Below are 20,000 nucleotides of genomic sequence, written 5' to 3'. Positions count from 1 at the left end.
GTGAGCGTGTGTGAGTCTATGTGAGCGTATGTGAATGTATGTGAGCGTGTGTGAGTCTATGTGAGCGTATGTGAGTCTATGTGAGCGTATGTGAGTCTATGTGAGCGTATGTGAGTGTGTGAGTCTATGTGAGTGTGTTTGAATGTATGTGAGCGTGTGTGAGTCTATGTGAGTGTGTGTGAGTCTATGTGAGTGTGTGTGAGTCTATGTGAGTGTGTGAGTCTATGTGAGTGTGTTTGAATGTATGTGAGCGTGTGTGAGTCTATGTGAGTGTGTGTGAGTCTATGTGAGTGTGTGTGAGTCTATGTGAACGTGTGTGAGTCTATGTGAGCGTATGTGAGCGTATGTGAGTCTATGTGAGTGTGTGTGAGTCTATGTGAGCGTGTGTGAGTCTATGTGAGCGTATGTGAGTCTATGTGAGCGTGTGTGAGTCTATGTGAGCGTATATGAATGTATGTGAGCGTATGTGAGTCTATGTGAGTGTGTGTGAGTCTATGTGAGCGTGTGTGAGTCTATGTGAGCGTATGTGAGTCTATGTGAGCGTGTGTGAGTCTATGTGAGCGTGTGTGAGTCTATGTGAGCGTATATGAATGTATGTGAGCGTATGTGAGTGTATGTGAGTGTGTGTGAGTCTATGTGAACGTGTGTGAGTCTATGTGAGCGTATGTGAGTCTATGTGAGCGTATGTGAGTCTATGTGAGCGTATGTGAGTCTATGTGAGCGTGTGTGAGTCTATGTGAGCGTGTGTGAGTCTATGTGAGCGTGTGTGAGTCTATGTGAGCGTGTGTGAGTCTATGTGAGTGTGTGTGAGTCTATGTGAGCGTGTGTGACCGTATGTGAGTCTATGTGAGCGTGTGTGAGACTATGTGAGTGTGTGTGACCGTATGTGAGTCTATGTGAGCGTGTGTGAGTCTATGTGAGCGTGTGTGACCGTATGTGAGTCTATGTGAGCGTGTGTGAGTCTATGTGAGCGTGTGTGACCGTATGTGACCGTATGTGAGTCTATGTCAGCGTGTGTGAGTCTATGTGAGTGTGTGTGACCGTATGTGACTGTATGTGAGTCTATGTGAGCGTATGTGAGTCTATGTGAGTGTGTGTGAGTCTATGTGAGTGTGTGTGAGTCTATGTGAGTGTGTGTGACCGTATGTGACCGTATGTGAGTCTATGTGAGCGTGTGTGAGTCTATGTGAGTGTGTCTGTGTGAGTCTATGTGAGTGTGTGTGAGTCTATGTGAGTGTGTCTGTGTGAGTCTATGTGAGTGTGTGTGAGTCTATGTGAGTGTGTGTGAGTCTATGTGAGTGTGTCTGTGTGAGTCTATGTGAACGTGTGTGTCTATGTGAGCGTGTGTGAGTCTATGTGAACGTGTGTGTGAGTCTATGTGAGCGTGTGTGAGTCTATGTGAGTGTGTGTGACCGTATGTGACCGTATGTGAGTCTATGTGAGCGTGTGTGAGTCTATGTGAGTGTGTGTGACCGTATGTGAGTCTATGTGAGTCTATGTGAGCGTGTGTGAGTCTATGTGAGTGTGTCTGTGTGAGTCTATGTGAGTGTGTCTGTGTGAGTCTATGTGAGTGTGTGAGTCTATGTGAGTGTGTCTGTGTGAGTCTATGTGAACGTGTGTCTATGTGAGCGTGTGTGAGTCTATGTGAACGTGTGTCTATGTGAGCGTGTGTGAGTCTATGTGAACGTGTGTGTCTATGTGAGCGTATGTGAGTCTATGTGAACGTGTGTGTCTATGTGAGCGTATGTGAGTCTATGTGAACGTGTGTGTCTATGTGAGCGTATGTGAGCGTGTGTGAGTCTTTGTGAGCGCGTGTGAGTCTATGTGAGCGTATATGAGCGTGTGTGAGTTTATGTGACCGTATGTGAGCGTGTGTGAGTTTATGTGACCGTATGTGACCGTATGTGAATGTATGTGCGCGTATGTGAGTCTATGTGAGCGTATGTCAGTCTATGTGAGTGTGTGTGAGCGTGTGTGAGTCTATGTGAGCGTGTGTGACCGTATGTGACCGTATGTGAGCGTGTGTGAGCGTGTGTGACCATATGTGAGCGTGTGTGAGTCTATGTGAGCGTGTGTGAGTTTATGTGACCGTATGTGAGTCTATGTGAGCGTGTGTGACCGTATGTGACCGTATGTGAGTCTATGTGAGCGTGTGTGACCGTATGTGACCGTATGTGAGTCTATGTGAGTGTGTGTGACCGTATGTGACCGTATGTGAATGTATGTGCGCGTATGTGAGTCTATGTGAGCGTATGTCAGTCTATGTGAGTGTGTGTGAGCGTGTGTGAGTCTATGTGAGCGTGTGTGACCGTATGTGACCGTATGTGAGCGTGTGTGAGCGTGTGTGACCATATGTGAGCGTGTGTGAGTCTATGTGAGCGTGTGTGAGTTTATGTGACCGTATGTGAGTCTATGTGAGCGTGTGTGACCGTATGTGACCGTATGTGAGTCTATGTGAGCGTGTGTGACCGTATGTGACCGTATGTGAGTCTATGTGAGCGTGTGTGACCGTATGTGACCGTATGTGACCGTCAGAGGTGGAAAGAGTACTGAAAATTTGTACTCAAGTACAAGTACCGTTACATTGCTGAAATAATACTCAATTACAAGTCAAAGTACTGGTGTCAAAAAAGTAATTAAGTAAAAGTACAAATTACTCTTCTCAAAAACTACTCAGAGTACTAGTTACTAATTACTTTTTAGCTGGCGATAGTTAATGCATTACCAATAAAAATATACAACCAAATCATAGATTTATGTAGAAAATAGCTACTTTTAACACATTTTTACCTTATTGTCGAAGGACATGAATTAGTGGATACTGGAATTTCTAACTTCAATGACACCTTGAAATATGTCAATATTCAGTAGGCCTAGCCTATAATTTTTAATACCATCGGGAAAACTACTTAGGCTACTAAATATTTTAATATCTATCTACATTTTTGTCCATCCATTTTGTCAAGGCAATCATTATTTTCAAGAATTGAAAAGCACAACACTCATTGTAGCAGTAATCTATTTGAATGGAAAAGTTTAATTCAAGTCTTCTGAAGAGACACGTCCACTTTATAAGGTGAGATTTTAATTTAGGCTTACATATTTAAACATTGATCAATAACCATTACAATAATCTAATATTTACTCACTCAGTGTATTTGTCTTTACAATAGGATAACGTGAACTGTTGCAGTAGCTCAGCACACAGCACAAGGAAGCTTGATTTCAATTCAAACTGAATTTAATTTGCAAAAAGACTAGATTTTTCATAACTTTTGACAGCGTTTAATTCAAGAGCATGGAGAGATTGGAGCTGGACGTCATTTGAGTCTGCAGTGAGTACCACTTGGAGAGATTCGCGATTGCACATGATATGACACAGTCCGAGAGCGCACACTCAATATCCGAGTCCAGTTCATAGTCTACATTTGAGAGCTCGCGTCCAGTTTTCTGCAATTACATGAATGTGCCCTCGCGTTATAATATTGTTCGTGACATTTGCCATTAAAATATGCCATAGAAACTTGCAGGTATTAATAAAATTATGCGTAATAGGCCTACCTGCAATCCCGCGGTGAGAGGAGGCGGGTGTGTCAAACTCGCTGTCGTTGAGATGAGAGAATGAGAACGCGCAGCTGGTATCGTATTGGTGTATAGGCCAAAATGAGTATTGACAGATATTTCAGTATTGATATGTATCAAAATATAGATATTTTGACAATAGTACTATACCCAGGGGGCAAAACACCTGTTTTTTAGGAAATCAGACATGGGCTGCTGTAAAAGGTTGTCATATAAAAATGAAATCTACGATGTCTGAGGATCACAACCTGGGTGGCCAACCCGGTCAACAAGCTGCTGGAAACTTGTAATTAGGGTCAAAACAATGTTACCTCAAATTCGGCTTTAACTCCCAGAATCACCCAAACATGCTAAAACGGTTTAATTATATTCATGAATCGTGAGCCATATCTCCCTGATACTTTATGCTAGAAACAAACTGAGCACACCTTTAGAAAGAGTGGAAGATAAGCTTTCATCTGATGCCTTGATTGTACATGTAATTAGAATGTAAGAGTTAACAATGCCTCTTAATTCATAGGTAGGCAAAAAAAAAAAAAAAAAAATATTGAACATTCCATTTGTAATCGGTAGCATTCTTTTCCCTTTGTTGTTGTTACAATAAACAAATTACCATGTAAAGTTAACTTTTACTGGATGAAATCATATTTTGATTTTTTTTTACTAACCAGACAGTCCTCATGGCCCATAACACATTTAGAGGGAATTCAATTTCAAGCCTATAATAGCCTGTCAATTCAAACAAGATCCAAGAAAGAAGTTTACCATTAACTTGTGTTAATTGTATACTGCTCTGTTTCTGTATGTACAGTATATCGTTTGCATATTTATGCAATATCAATTATTTGTATTGCAATGTCTATTTCTAATATTCTTTCACAAGTGGGATAGCTTTATTTATTCTATTAAAATAAAAAAAGGGATTTGAGGATTTTGGGTTAGGCTGGTTAGTGTTCAATCCTGGTGTTTGGAGTGTGAGACAAAGGTACTGACAACTAAATGCTGAAAGACTAAAACACACAGGAGTCATGTGTGGAGTAGGTTTAAAAGTATTTACTGATTAAAACTGTTACATTAAGTAGCAATTTGTACCAAAAAAAAAAAAAAAAAAAAACGAAACAGACAAACAGATTACAATTCAGGGTGACAACTAATTTCTGTAATAATGTTTATACAATTTGTTTAGCTGTTTCGGAATCACCGCTGCTGTCGCTGCTCTCTAGTGTTTCAGCATGCTGTGTCCTACTACATTTGGTTGCCAACCCCTAGCAACGGCATCCTATGTAGCATGGAGCAGTTCTTCTGACAACCTTTAACCAGAGATGGGCACAAATACATCAAAAAGTATTTAATTAAAATACAAGTAATTTGTAATTTGAAAATACAAAAATATATTTTTTACAGTCTTCTGTAGTGTAAGTGTGGCGTTAGGTACATGTAAGAGTCTAGAATATTGCAATATTATTGTTTAGTGCAGAAGATGCGCTTTTAACGTACATGTTGCCACATACTGTCATAATAAAATATAATTACGCATATAACACTATATTTGTATTATTTACACAAAAACTAGTTAACGCTGCTGTGAGGGTGTTTCTAATAGCGCGGCTGTGACAAAGTTGACAACTTTCTCTCTTCCGACTGCCATTATCTATTTTTTTACTCTTTTTGAAAGTTGTGAAAACACTGTTGTGGCCTTTTTCTTTTGCTATTTGAGCAAATTGGAACACAAAAATATATATTTAATGTAGTCTTTCATTCAATGCTATAGAAGTTAACCCAACTATGATGCCTTACACTTCTGAGAAACCCAGAAATGTGAACAGGGTCAATAGGATGTGTCACATCACGTGATTTACTTGCCAAAAACTGTGATAGGCAATTTGGTAGTCCTATTTGTATTTTATGTCTATGGTCCCAGGGATAGTTCACCCAAAAAGGAAAATTAGCCCATGATTTATTCACCCTGACGTCATCCTAGGTGTATATTACTTTCTTCTTTCAGAAGAATACAATCAGAGTTATATTAAAAAGTGTCGTGGCTTTTCCAAGCTTTATAATGACAGTCAATGGGTATATTTTTCATCAAAGTGCATCTATCCATCATAAAAGTGCATCTGTCCATCATAAAAGTGCATCTGTCCATCATAAAAGCATATCTATCCATCATAAAGTGCATCTATCCATCATAAAAGTACATCTATCCATCATAAAAGTGCATCTGTCCATCATAAAAGTGCATCTATCCATCATAAAAGTGCGTCTATCCATCATAAAAGTGCGTCTATCCATCATAAAAGTGCATCTATCCATCATAAAAGTGCATCTGTCCATCATAAAGGTGCATCTGTCCATCATAAAAGTGCATCTATCCATCATAAAAGTACATCTATCCATCATAAAAGTGCATCTATCCATCATAAAAGTGCATCTATCCATCATAAAAGTGCATCTATCCATCATAAAAGTGCATGTGTCAATCATAAAAGTGCGTCTATCCATCATAAAAGTGCATCTATCCATCATAAAAGTACATCTATCCATCATAAAAGTGCATGGATAGATGCACTTTTATGATGGATAGATGCACTTTTATGATGGATAGACGCACTTTTATGATGGACAGATACACTTTTATGATGGATAGATGCACTTTTATGATGGGTAGACGCACTTTTATGATTGACACATGCACTTTTATGATGGATAGATGCACTTTTATGATGGATAGATGCACTTTTGTGATGGATAGATGCACTTTTATGATGGATAGGTGCACTTTTATGATGGACAGATGCACTTTTATGATGGATAGACGCACTTTTATGATGGATAGATGCACTTTTATGATTGACACGTGCACTTTTATGATGGATAGATGCACTTTTATGATGGATAGATGCACTTTTATGATGGATAGATGTACTTTTATGATGGATAGATATGCTTTTATGATGGATAGATGTACTTTTATGATGGATAGATATGCTTTTATGATGGACAGATGCACTTTTATGATGGACAGATGCACTTTTATGATGGATAGATGCACTTTTATGATGGATAGATGTACTTTTATGATGGACAGATGCAGTTTTATGATGGATAGATGTACTTTTATGATGGATAGATACACTTTTATGATGGACAGATGCACTTTTATGATGGACAGATGCACTTTTATGATGGATAGATGCACTTTGATGAAAAATATACCCATTGACTGTCATTATAAAGCTTGGAAGAGCCACGACACTTTTTAATATAACTCTGATTGTATTCTTCTGAAAGAAGAAAGTAATATACACCTAGGATGACGTCAGGGTGAGTAAATCATGGGCTAATTTTCCTTTTTGGGTGAACTATCCCTAGGACCATAAACATAAAATACAAATAGGACAACCAAATTGCCTATCACAGTTTTTGGCAAGTAAATCACGTGATGTGACACATCCTATTGACCCTGTTCACATTTCTGGGTTTCTCAGAAGTGTAAGGCATCATAGTTGGGTTAACTTCTATAGCAGTGAATGAAAGACTACATTAAATATATATTTTTGTGTTCCAATTTGCTCAAATAGCAAAAGAAAAAGGCCACAACAGTGTTTTCACAACTTTCAAAAAGAGTAAAAAAATAGATAATGGCAGTCGGAAGAGAGAAAGTTGTCAACTTTGTCACAGCCGCGCTATTAGAAACACCCTCACAGCAGCGTTAACTAGTTTTTGTGTAAATAATACAAATATAGTGTTATATGCGTAATTATATTTTATTATGACAGTATGTGGCAACATGTACGTTAAAAGCGCATCTTCTGCACTAAACAATAATATTGCAATATTCTAGACTCTTACATGTACCTAACGCCACACTTACACTACAGAAGACTGTAAAAAATATATTTTTGTATTTTCAAATTACAAATTACTTGTATTTTAATTAAATACTTTTTGATGTATTTGTGCCCATCTCTGGTTAAAGGTTGTCAGAAGAACTGCTCCATGCTACATAGGATGCCGTTGCTAGGGGTTGGCAACCAAATGTAGTAGGACACAGCATGCTGAAACACTAGAGAGCAGCGACAGCAGCGGTGATTCCGAAACAGCTAAACAAATTGTATAAACATTATTACAGAAATTAGTTATCACCCTGAATTGTAATCTGTTTGTCTGTTTCGTTTTTTTTTTTTTTTTTTTTTGGTACAAATTGCTACTTAATGTAACAGTTTTAATCAGTAAATACTTTTAAACCTACTCCACACATGACTCCTGTGTGTTTTAGTCTTTCAGCATTTAGTTGTCAGTACCTTTGTCTCACACTCCAAACACCAGGATTGAACACTAACCAGCCTAACCCAAAATCCTCAAATCCCTTTTTTTATTTTAATAGAATAAATAAAGCTATCCCACTTGTGAAAGAATATTAGAAATAGACATTGCAATACAAATAATTGATATTGCATAAATATGCAAACGATATACTGTACATACAGAAACAGAGCAGTATACAATTAACACCAGTTAATGGTAAACTTCTTTCTTGGATCTTGTTTGAATTGACAGGCTATTATAGGCTTGAAATTGAATTCCCTCTAAATGTGTTATGGGCCATGAGGACTGTCTGGTTAGTAAAAAAAAATCAAAATATGATTTCATCCAGTAAAAGTTAACTTTACATGGTAATTTGTTTATTGTAACAACAACAAAGGGAAAAGAATGCTACCGATTACAAATGGAATGTTCAATATTTTTTTCTTTTTTTTTTGCCTACCTATGAATTAAGAGGCATTGTTAACTCTTACATTCTAATTACATGTACAATCAAGGCATCAGATGAAAGCTTATCTTCCACTCTTTCTAAAGGTGTGCTCAGTTTGTTTCTAGCATAAAGTATCAGGGAGATATGGCTCACGATTCATGAATATAATTAAACCGTTTTAGCATGTTTGGGTGATTCTGGGAGTTAAAGCCGAATTTGAGGTAACATTGTTTTGACCCTAATTACAAGTTTCCAGCAGCTTGTTGACCGGGTTGGCCACCCAGGTTGTGATCCTCAGACATCATAGATTTCATTTTTATATGACAACCTTTTACAGCAGCCCATGTCTGCTAAACCCCCTTTGCCCCCTGGGTACTATGTAGTTTGTTGTTCCAAACTTTCAGTCCAGCCATTAATCACTCTGAGCTCCTCGCCTCCTTCATGATCAGGTCTTCAAAACCTGCTGCGACTGCGGCGGCTTTCATTCAGTCCAAATATCAGGGGTTTTATTGGTCCATTTACGATCGAATATTTTTATTGGCTACCGAAATGCCATTCAAAGATTTGAATATCAATTCAAATTGTACTCAGTAACGAAATGTGATTTTACAAGTAGCGAAGTAGATTACTTAGCTTAATATGTACTTGAGTACAAGTAAAATGACAGATTTAAAAATATACTCAAAAAAGTACAAGTACCCAAAAAAACTACTTAATTACAGTAACGTGAGTAGTTGTAATTCGTTACTTCCACCTCTGGTGACCGTATGTGAGTCTATGTGAGCGTGTGTGACCGTATGTGACCGTATGTGAGTCTATGTGAGCGTGTGTGACCGTATGTGACCGTATGTGAGTCTATGTGAGCGTGTGTGAGCGTATGTGAGTTTATGTGACCGTATGTGAGTCTATGCGACCGTATGTGAGTCTATGTGACCGTATGTGAGCGTGTGTGAGCGTATGTGAGTTTATGTGACCGTATGTGAGTCTATGCGACCGTATGTGAGTCTATGTGAGTCTATGTGACCGTATGTGACCGTATGTGAGCGTGTGTGAGCGTGTGTGACCGTTTGTGACCGTGTGTGAGCGTGTGTGACCGTGTGACCGTGTGTGAGCGTGTGTGAGCGTGTGTGAGCGTGTGTGAGCGTATGTGGGTTTATGTGGGTTTATGTGACCGTATGTGAGTCTATGTGACCGTATGTGAGTCTATGTGAGCGTATGTGAGCGTGTGTGAGTCTATGTGACCGTATGTGACCGTATGTGAACGTATGTGAGCGTGTGTGAGTCTATGTGAGCGTGTGTGAGCGTGTGTGAGTCTATGTGAGCGTGTGTGAGTCTATGTGAGCGTGTGTGAGTCTATGTGAGCGTATGTCAGTCTATGTGAGCGTATATGAGCGTGTGTGAGTTTATGTGACCGTATGTGAGCGTATGTGAATGTATGTGCGCGTATGTGAGTCTATGTGAGCGTATATGAGCGTGTGTGAGTTTATGTGACCGTATGTGAATGTATGTGCGCGTATGTGAGTCTATGTGAGCGTATGTGAGTCTATGTGAGCGTATATGAGTCTATGTGAGCGTATGTGAGTCTATGTGAGCGTATGTGAGTCTATGTGAGCGTATATGAGCGTGTGTGAGTTTATGTGACCGTATGTGAATGTATGTGCGCGTATGTGAGTCTATGTGAGCTTATGTGAGTCTATGTGAGCGTATGTGAGTCTATGTGAGCGTATGTGAGTCTATGTGAGCGTATGTGAGTCTATGTGAGCGTATGTGAGTCTATGTGAGCGTATATGAGCGTGTGTGAGTTTATGTGACCGTATGTGAGCGTATGTGAATGTATGTGCGCGTATGTGAGTCTATGTGAGCGTATGTGAGTCTATGTGAGCGTATGTGAGCGTGTGTGAGTTTATATGAGCGTGTGTGAGTTTATGTGACCGTATGTGAGCGTATGTGAGTCTATGTGAGCGTATATGAGCGTGTGTGAGTTTATGTGACCGTATGTGAGTCTATGTGAGCGTATGTGAGTCTATGTGAGCGTATATGAGCGTGTGTGAGTTTATGTGACCGTATGTGAGCGTATGTGAGTCTATGTGAGCGTATGTGAGTCTATGTAAGCGTATGTGAGTAATTGTGAGCGTATATGAGCGTGTGTGAGTTTATGTGACCGTATGTGAGCGTATGTGAATGTATGTGAGCGTATATGAGCGTGTGTGAGTTTATGTGACCGTATGTGAGCGTATGTGAGTCTATGTGAGCGTATATGAGCGTGTGTGAGTTTATGTGACCGTATGTGAGTCTATGTGAGCGTATGTGAGTCTATGTGAGCGTATATGAGCGTGTGTGAGTTTATGTGACCGTATGTGAATGTATGTGCGCGTATGTGAGTCTATGTGAGCGTATGTGAGTCTATGTGAGTGTGTGTGAGTCTATGTGAGCGTATGTGAATGTATGTGCGCGTATGTGAGTCTATGTGAGCGTATGTGAGTCTATGTGAGCGTATGTGAGTCTATGTGAGCGTATATGAGCGTGTGTGAGTTTATGTGAGAGTGTGTGTGAGCGTGTGTGAGTCTATGTGAGAGTGTGTGTGAGCGTATGTGAGCGTATGTGAGTCTATGTGACCGTATGTGAGTCTATGTGAGCGTATGTGAGTCTATGTGAGCGTATGTGAGTCTATGTGAGCGTGTGTGAGTCTATGTGAGCGTATGTGAGTCTATGTGAGCGTGTGTGAGTCTATGTGAGCGTATGTGAGTCTATGTGAGCGTATGTGAGTCTATGTGAGCGTATGTGAGTCTATGTGAGCGTGTGTGAGTCTATGTGAGCGTATATGAGCGTGTGTGAGTTTATGTGACCGTATGTGACCGCATGTGAATGTATGTGCGCGTATGTGAGTCTATGTGAGCGTATGTGAGTCTATGTGAGCGTATGTGAGTCTATGTGAGCGTATGTGAGTCTATGTGAGCGTATGTGAGTCTATGTGAGCGTATATGAGCGTGTGTGAGTTTATGTGACCGTATGTGAGCGTATGTGAGTCTATGTGAGCTTATGTGAGTCTATGTGAGCGTATGTGAGTCTATGTGAGCGTATGTGAGTCTATGTGAGCGTATGTGAGTCTATGTGAGCGTATGTGAGCGTATATGAGCGTGTGTGAGTTTATGTGACCGTATGTGCGCGTATGTGAGTCTATGTGAGCTTATGTGAGTCTATGTGAGCGTATGTGAGTCTATGTGAGCGTATGTGAGTCTATGTGAGCGTATGTGAGTCTATGTGAGCGTATGTGAGTCTATGTGAGCATATATGAGCGTGTGTGAGTTTATGTGACCGTATGTGAGCGTATGTGAATGTATGTGCGCGTATGTGATTCTATGTGAGCGTATGTGAGTCTATGTGAGCGTGTGTGAGTTTATATGAGCGTGTGTGAGTTTATGTGACCGTATGTGAGTCTATGTAAGCGTATGTGAGTAATTGTGAGCGTATATGAGCGTGTGTGAGTTTATGTGACCGTATGTGAGCGTATGTGAATGTATGTGAGCGTATATGAGCGTGTGTGAGTTTATGTGACCGTATGTGAGCGTATGTGAGTCTATGTGAGCGTATATGAGCGTGTGTGAGTTTATGTGACCGTATGTGAGTCTATGTGAGCGTATATGAGCGTGTGTGAGTTTATGTGACCGTATGTGAATGTATGTGCGCGTATGTGAGTCTATGTGAGCGCATGTGAGTCTATATGAGCGTGTGTGAGTTTATGTGACCGTATGTGAATGTATGTGCGCGTATGTGAGTCTATGTGCGCGTATGTGAGTCTATGTGAGCGTATGTGAGTCTATGTGAGCGTATATGAGCGTGTGTGAGTTTATGTGACCGTATGTGAATGTATGTGCGCGTATGTGAGTCTATGTGAGCGTATGTGAGTCTATGTGAGTGTGTGTGAGTCTATGTGAGCGTATGTGAATGTATGTGCGCGTATGTGAGCGTATGTGAGTCTATGTGAGCGTATATGAGCGTGTGTGAGTTTATGTGACCGTATGTGACCGTATGTGAATGTATGTGCGCGTATGTGAGTCTATGTGAGCGTGTGTGAGTCTATGTGAGCGTGTGTGAGTCTATGTGAGTGTGTGTGAGTCTATGTGAGCGTATGTGAATGTATGTGCGCGTATGTGAGTCTATGTGAGCGTATATGAGCGTGTGTGAGTTTATGTGAGAGTGTGTGTGAGCGTGTGTGAGTCTATGTGAGAGTGTGTGTGAGCGTGTGTGAGTCTATATGAGCGTGTGTGAGTTTATGTGACCGTATGTGAATGTATGTGCGCGTATGTGAGTCTATGTGCGCGTATGTGAGTCTATGTGAGCGTATGTGAGTCTATGTGAGCGTATATGAGCGTGTGTGAGTTTATGTGACCGTATGTGAATGTATGTGCGCGTATGTGAGTCTATGTGAGCGTATGTGAGTCTATGTGAGTGTGTGTGAGTCTATGTGAGCGTATGTGAATGTATGTGCGCGTATGTGAGCGTATGTGAGTCTATGTGAGCGTATATGAGCGTGTGTGAGTTTATGTGACCGTATGTGACCGTATGTGAATGTATGTGCGCGTATGTGAGTCTATGTGCGCGTATGTGAGTCTATGTGCACGTATGTGAGTCTATGTGAGCGTATGTGAGTCTATGTGAGCGTATATGAGCGTGTGTGAGTTTATGTGACCGTATGTGACCGTATGTGAATGTATGTGAGCGTGTGTGAGTCTATGTGCGCGTATGTGAGTCTATGTGAGTGTGTGTGAGTCTATGTGAGCGTATGTGAATGTATGTGCGCGTATGTGAGTCTATGTGAGCGTATATGAGCGTGTGTGAGTTTATGTGAGAGTGTGTGTGAGCGTGTGTGAGTCTATGTGAGAGTGTGTGTGAGCGTGTGTGAGTCTATGTGAGAGTGTGTGTGAGCGTATGTGAGCGTGTGTGAGTTTATGTGACCGTATGTGACCGTATGTGAATGTATGTGCGCGTATGTGAGTCTATGTGCACGTATGTGAGTCTATGTGAGCGTATGTGAGTCTATGTGAGCGTGTGTGAGTCTATGTGAGCGTGTGTGAGTCTATGTGAGAGTGTGTGTGAGCGTATATGAGCGTGTGTGAGTTTATGTGACCGTATGTGACCGTATGTGAATGTATGTGAGCGTATATGAGCGTATGTGAATGTATGTGCGCGTATGTGAGTCTATGTGCACGTATGTGAGTCTATGTGAGCGTATGTGAGTCTATGTGAGCGTGTGTGAGTCTATGTGAGCGTGTGTGAGTCTATGTGAGAGTGTGTGTGAGCGTATATGAGCGTGTGTGAGTTTATGTGACCGTATGTGACCGTATGTGAATGTATGTGCGCGTATGTGAGTCTATGTGCACGTATGTGAGTCTATGTGAGCGTATGCGAGTCTATGTGAGCGTGTGTGAGTCTATGTGAGAGTGTGTGTGAGCGTATATGAGCGTGTGTGAGTTTATGTGACCGTATGTGACCGTATGTGAATGTATGTGCGCGTATGTGAGTCTATGTGAGCGTATGTGAGTCTATGTGAGTGTGTGTGAGTCTATGTGACCGTATGTGAGTCTATGTGAGCGTATGTGAGTCTATGTGAGTGTGTGTGAGTCTATGTGAGCGTATGTGAGCGTGTGTGAGTTTATGTGAGAGTGTGTGTGAGCGTGTGTGAGTCTATGTGAGAGTGTGTGTGAGCGTGTGTGAGTTTATGTGAGAGTGTGTGTGAGCGTGTGTGAGTCTATGTGAGAGTGTGTGTGAGCGTGTGTGAGTCTATGTGAGAGTGTGTGTGAGCGTATGTGAGTCTATGTGCACGTATGTGAGTCTATGTGAGCGTATGTGAGTCTATGTGAGCGTATGTGAGTCTATGTGAGCGTGTGTGAGTCTATGTGAGAGTGTGTGTGAGCGTATATGAGCGTGTGTGAGTTTATGTGACCGTATGTGACCGTATGTGAATGTATGTGCGCGTATGTGAGTCTATGTGAGCGTATGTGAGTCTATGTGAGCGTATATGAGTCTATGTGAGCGTATGTGAGTCTATGTGAGCGTATGTGAGTCTATGTGAGCGTATATGAGCGTGTGTGAGTTTATGTGACCGTATGTGACCGTATGTGAATGTATGTGCGCGTATGTGAGTCTATGTGAGCGTATGTGAGTCTATGTGAGTGTGTGTGAGTCTATGTGACCGTATGTGAGTCTATGTGAGCGTATGTGAGTCTATGTGAGTGTGTGTGAGTCTATGTGAGCGTATGTGAGCGTGTGTGAGTTTATGTGAGAGTGTGTGTGAGCGTGTGTGAGTCTATGTGAGAGTGTGTGTGAGCGTGTGTGAGTCTATGTGAGCGTATATGAGCGTGTGTGAGTTTATGTGAGAGTGTGTGTGAGCGTGTGTGAGTCTATGTGAGAGTGTGTGTGAGCGTGTGTGAGTCTATGTGAGAGTGTATGTGCGCGTATGTGAGTCTATGTGAGCGTATATGAGTGTGTGTGAGTCTATGTGAGCGTATGTGAGCGTGTGTGAGTTTATGTGAGAGTGTGTGTGAGCGTGTGTGAGTCTATGTGAGAGTGTATGTGCGCGTATGTGAGTCTATGTGAGCGTATATGAGCGTGTGTGAGTTTATGTGAGAGTGTGTGTGAGCGTGTGTGAGTCTATGTGAGAGTGTGTGTGAGCGTGTGTGAGTCTATGTGAGAGTGTATGTGCGCGTATGTGAGTCTATGTGAGCGTATATGAGCGTGTGTGAGTTTATGTGAGAGTGTGTGTGAGCGTGTGTGAGTCTATGTGAGAGTGTGTGTGAGCGTGTGTGAGTCTATGTGAGAGTGTGTGTGAGCGTATGTGAGCGTATGTGACCGTATGTGAGTCTATGTGAGCGTATATGAGCGTGTGTGAGTTTATGTGAGAGTGTGTGTGAGCGTGTGTGAGTCTATGTGAGAGTGTGTGTGAGCGTGTGTGAGTCTATGTGAGAGTGTGTGTGAGCGTATGTGAGCGTATGTGAATGTATGTGAGCGTATATGAGCGTGTGTGAGTTTATGTGACCGTATGTGAATGTATGTGCGCGTATGTGAGTCTATGTGCGCGTATGTGAGTCTATGTGAGCGTATGTGAATGTATGTGAATGTATGTGCGCGTATATGAGCGTGTGTGAGTTTATGTGAGAGTGTGTGTGAGCGTGTGTGAGTCTATGTGAGAGTGTGTGTGAGCGTGTGTGAGTCTATGTGAGAGTGTGTGTGAGCGTATGTGAGCGTATGTGAGTCTATGTGAGTGTGTGTGACCGTATGTGACCGTATGTGAGTCTATGTGAGTGTGTGTGACCGTATGTGACCGTATGTGAGTCTATGTGAGCGTGTGTGAGTCTATGTGAGCGTATATGAGCGTGTGTGAGTTTATGTGAGAGTGTGTGTGAGCGTGTGTGAGCGTGTGTGAGTCTATGTGAGAGTGTGTGTGAGCGTATGTGAGCGTGTGTGAGTCTATGTGAGAGTGTGTGTGAGCGTATGTGAGCGTGTGTGAGTCTATGTGAGAGTGTGTGTGAGCGTATATGAGCGTGTGTGAGTCTATGTGAGAGTGTGTGTGAGCGTATATGAGCGTGTGTGAGTCTATGTGAGAGTGTGTGTGAGCGTATATGAGCGTGTGTGAGTCTATGTGAGAGTGTGTGTGAGCGTATATGAGCGTGTGTGAGTCTATGTGAGAGTGTGTGTGAGCGTATATGAGCGTGTGTGAATGTATGTGAGCGTATATGAGCGTGTGTGAGTTTATGTGACCGTATGTGAGTCTATGTGCGCGTATGTGAGTCTATGTGCGCGTATGTGAGTCTATGTGAGTGTGTGTGAGTCTATGTGAGCGTATGTGAATGTATGTGCGCGTATGTGAGCGTGTGTGAGTTTATGTGAATGTATGTGAATGTATGTGCGCGTATATGAGCGTGTGTGAGTTTATGTGAGAGTGTGTGTGAGCGTGTGTGAGTCTATGTGAGAGTGTGTGTGAGCGTGTGTGAGTCTATGTGAGAGTGTGTGTGAGCGTATGTGAGCGTATGTGAGTCTATGTGAGTGTGTGTGACCGTATGTGACCGTATGTGAGTCTATGTGAGTGTGTGTGACCGTATGTGACCGTATGTGAGTCTATGTGAGCGTGTGTGAGTCTATGTGAGCGTATATGAGCGTGTGTGAGTTTATGTGAGAGTGTGTGTGAGCGTGTGTGAGCGTGTGTGAGTCTATGTGAGAGTGTGTGTGAGCGTATGTGAGCGTGTGTGAGTCTATGTGAGAGTGTGTGTGAGCGTATATGAGCGTGTGTGAGTCTATGTGAGAGTGTGTGTGAGCGTATGTGAGCGTGTGTGAGTCTATGTGAGAGTGTGTGTGAGCGTATATGAGCGTGTGTGTCTATGTGAGAGTGTGTGTGAGCGTATGTGAGCGTGTGTGAGTCTATGTGAGAGTGTGTGTGAGCGTATATGAGCGTGTGTGAGTCTATGTGAGAGTGTGTGTGAGCGTATATGAGCGTGTGTGAGTCTATGTGAGAGTGTGTGTGAGCGTATATGAGCGTGTGTGAGTCTATGTGAGAGTGTGTGTGAGCGTATATGAGCGTGTGTGAGCTCATAGTGACCCTCAGAATTCCAGACATGGAATACATCAGCTCTCCTGATACTCTAATCGCCACGTTTAAACTTCACTTGCAAAATGTCTGTTCTTGTAACCTAATAAGTGCTGATGATCATTTATATCATCTATTATGACTCAATCATGAGCTTCAGCTTTCAGTGATGAAAGTCCTTTAACCCTTTGATGCATCAATTATTAAACAACAGAGAAAAGCTTCATGTTTTTTTTTACTTCAAATATAATAATTTACAATTTTCCAATGTTTTTAGTGTTGCAATAAGATGTTCCAGATGTGTAGCCATGTTATATTGTCTCAAATAATACAAAAATACATAATACATTATATTTACTAATAATTTACTATTTATTAATTATATATTTTAAATCAATTGTAAAATATCACATGAACAGTTCAATTGATTTTAAAGCAGTGGACATTATAAATCAGAGGGTTAATAAGGGTCAGAAATATCCTCACTGTACAGCGAGTGACGGACAGGACACTGAGTTTACTTCAGATCTTCATCATCATCATCATCATCATCATCACTGTCTCTGTGAGTGAGATCTGCTGACTATGAGCTAAAGCAACTCATTAAACATCACAGCAGGACACACACACACACACGTGTTTATTTCCCCTGACACTCTTAACACTCGAGTGCGTTTTAAATAATAATCTGACATAAAAAGGTGAAAATAAACTCACCGAAAATCAGAGAAAGTTTGATGAGTGTCAGAAGATTCGGGTCCATGATGAAGAAGCGAGTTTGATTCAGTCACCTCAAATCTTGGAATACACTCATCATTCATATCCAGACAAACACACGTCCATGCGACTGATTCTGGAGCGGGTGAGCATGCTCTTCATCCTTCAATCATCATCATCATCATCATCATCAGTCCATCGGATCCAGCAGAAGCAGCAAATGCGGAGCTGCGAGACTGAAGCTGTGCGCCAGTGTGTGTGTGTGTGTGTGTGTGTGTGTCTCTCTCTCTCTCTCTCTCTCTCTCTCTCTCTCTCTCTCTCTCTCTCTCTCTCTCTCTCTCTCTCTCTCTCTCTCTCTCCTCCTACTTCACACCATATGAACAAAAAACAGTTAAGACAGAATAATTAATTAACCATTAATACTCTCTTGCTCAAATATATATTCAGTATAAACAGTAAAAATGAGCCTATAAGTCTATAAAAGCCTATAATTTTTTTTAAATATAATTTTATATTTTATATAAGACTATAAATAACACTGGGGTTGTTTGTGAACATACAATATAAATTAAAAATACTAATATTATTTAAAAGATTAAAATTTTCATGACATAAGAGGCATGAGTTGAGGCAGGTGTTTTATTGTGGACGATGAAAGCTTTACCAGGAGCGCCACCGTGTGGTGACAGGAAGTGTAACTGACCGGAACTGTAAACACGAGCGTGTGTTTCCGGACGGATGAGTTTTCCGTCGGACCGCTGGCGCGAAATCTTAGATGAATGTCAACAAAAACAGAGAAAACTCCTCAAAGTATTAAAATATTACGTTTACTGGCGCAAAATGAAGTTTCGAGCTAAAATCATCGACGTTGGGTGTTTGAATCACTTCACGCGTGAGTTTAGAATTAGATTTTATTATTATTTATGATATATAGAGCTACTGAAGTCCGCCAACGTTATATGTGTGTCTGTGTTTAATGAGTGTGTGTCAGATGTGTGTGTGTGTGTGTGTGTGTGTGTGTGTGTGTGTGTGTGTGTTTAATGATGTGGTCGGGGTTCTCTGCTCAGGTGTGTGTGTGTGTGTGTGTGTGTGTGTGTGTGTGTGTGTGTGTGTGTGTGTAATGATGTGGTCTGGGTTCTCTGCTCAGGTGTGTGTGTGTGTGTGTGTGTGTGTGTGTGTGTGTGTGTGTGTGTAATGATGTGGTCTGGGTTCTCTGCTCAGGTGTGTGTGTGTGTGTGTGTGTGTGTGTGTGTGTGTGTGTGTGTGTGTGTGTGTGTAATGATGTGGTCTGGGTTCTCTGCTCAGGGGTGTGTGTGTGTGTGTGTGTGTGTGTGTGTGTTTAATGATGTGGTCTGGGTTCTCTGCTCAGGTGTGTGTGTGTGTGTGTGTGTGTGTGTGTGTGTGTGTGTGTGTGTAATGATGTGGTCTGGGTTCTCTGCTCAGGGGTGTGTGTGTGTGTGTGTGTGTGTGTGTGTGTGTGTGTGTGTGTGTGTGTGTGTGTGTGTGTGTGTGTGTGTGTGTTTAATGATGTGGTCTGGGTTCTCTGCTCAGGTGTGTGTGTGTGTGTGTGTGTGTGTGTGTGTGTGTGTGTGTGTGTGTGTAATGATGTGGTCTGGGTTCTCTGCTCAGGTGTGTGTGTGTGTGTGTGTGTGTGTGTGTGTGTGTGTGTGTGTGTGTGTGTGTGTGTGTGTGTGTGTGTGTAATGATGTGGTCTGGGTTCTCTGCTCAGGGGTGTGTGTGTGTGTGTGTGTGTGTGTGTGTGTGTTTAATGATGTGGTCTGGGTTCTCTGCTCAGGTGTGTGTGTGTGTGTGTGTGTGTGTGTGTGTGTGTGTGTGTGTGTGTGTGTGTGTGTGTGTGTGTAATGATGTGGTCTGGGTTCTCTGCTCAGGTGTGTGTGTGTGTGTGTGTGTGTGTGTGTGTGTGTGTGTGTGTGTGTGTGTGTGTGTGTGTTTAATGATGTGGTCTGGGTTCTCTGCTCAGGTGTGTGTGTGTGTGTGTGTGTGTGTGTGTGTGTGTGTGTGTGTGTGTGTGTGTGTGTAATGATGTGGTCTGGGTTCTCTGCTCAGGTGTGTGTGTGTGTGTGTGTGTGTGTGTGTAATGATGTGGTCTGGGTTCTCTGCTCAGGTGTGTGTGTGTGTGTGTGTGTGTGTGTGTGTGTGTGTGTGTGTGTGTGTGTGTGTGTGTGTGTGTGTGTGTGTGTTTAATGATGTGGTCTGGGTTCTCTGCTCAGGTGTGTGTGTGTGTGTGTGTGTGTGTGTGTGTGTGTGTGTGTGTGTTTAATGATGTGGTCTGGGTTCTCTGCTCAGGTGTGTGTGTGTGTGTGTGTGTGTGTGTGTGTGTGTGTGTGTGTGTGTGTTTAATGA

General features: G+C 41.9%; 2 protein-coding genes across 5 annotated transcripts in view; one reads left to right on the top strand and one right to left on the bottom strand.

Moving 5' to 3' along the window:
* LOC308682810 (receptor activity-modifying protein 3) overlaps positions 1-17,975 on the bottom strand; it is a 38,384-nt gene extending 20,409 nt beyond the window's left edge. Inside the window, exon 1 of one of the 2 annotated variants that reach the window (XM_081352754.1) lies at positions 17,637-17,975. In XM_081352754.1, the coding sequence (XP_081208880.1) occupies positions 17,637-17,682 (46 nt within the window). In that variant the 5' untranslated portion in view covers positions 17,683-17,975. The remainder of the gene's footprint in view (positions 1-17,636) is intronic. The other variant, XM_081352755.1, reaches the window with a different exon arrangement.
* Positions 17,976-18,277: 302 nt separating this feature from the next.
* The window catches only part of hus1 (HUS1 checkpoint clamp component), a 21,738-nt gene continuing 20,015 nt past the window's right edge, over positions 18,278-20,000 (top strand). Inside the window, exon 1 of one of the 3 annotated variants that reach the window (XM_081352753.1) lies at positions 18,278-18,528. In XM_081352753.1, coding sequence (XP_081208879.1) covers positions 18,375-18,528 — 154 coding nt within the window. In that variant the 5' untranslated portion in view covers positions 18,278-18,374. The remainder of the gene's footprint in view (positions 18,529-20,000) is intronic. The other 2 variants (XR_014029202.1, XM_081352752.1) reach the window with 2 other exon arrangements.

This window comes from Scardinius erythrophthalmus, assembly GCF_964197995.2.
Source record: "Scardinius erythrophthalmus genome assembly, chromosome: 22".
In the NCBI taxonomy this organism is placed as follows: Eukaryota; Metazoa; Chordata; class Actinopteri; order Cypriniformes; family Leuciscidae; genus Scardinius; species Scardinius erythrophthalmus.
The sequence above is the reverse complement of the archived record's forward strand: the minus strand, read 5'-3'. Positions and strand labels throughout refer to the sequence as shown.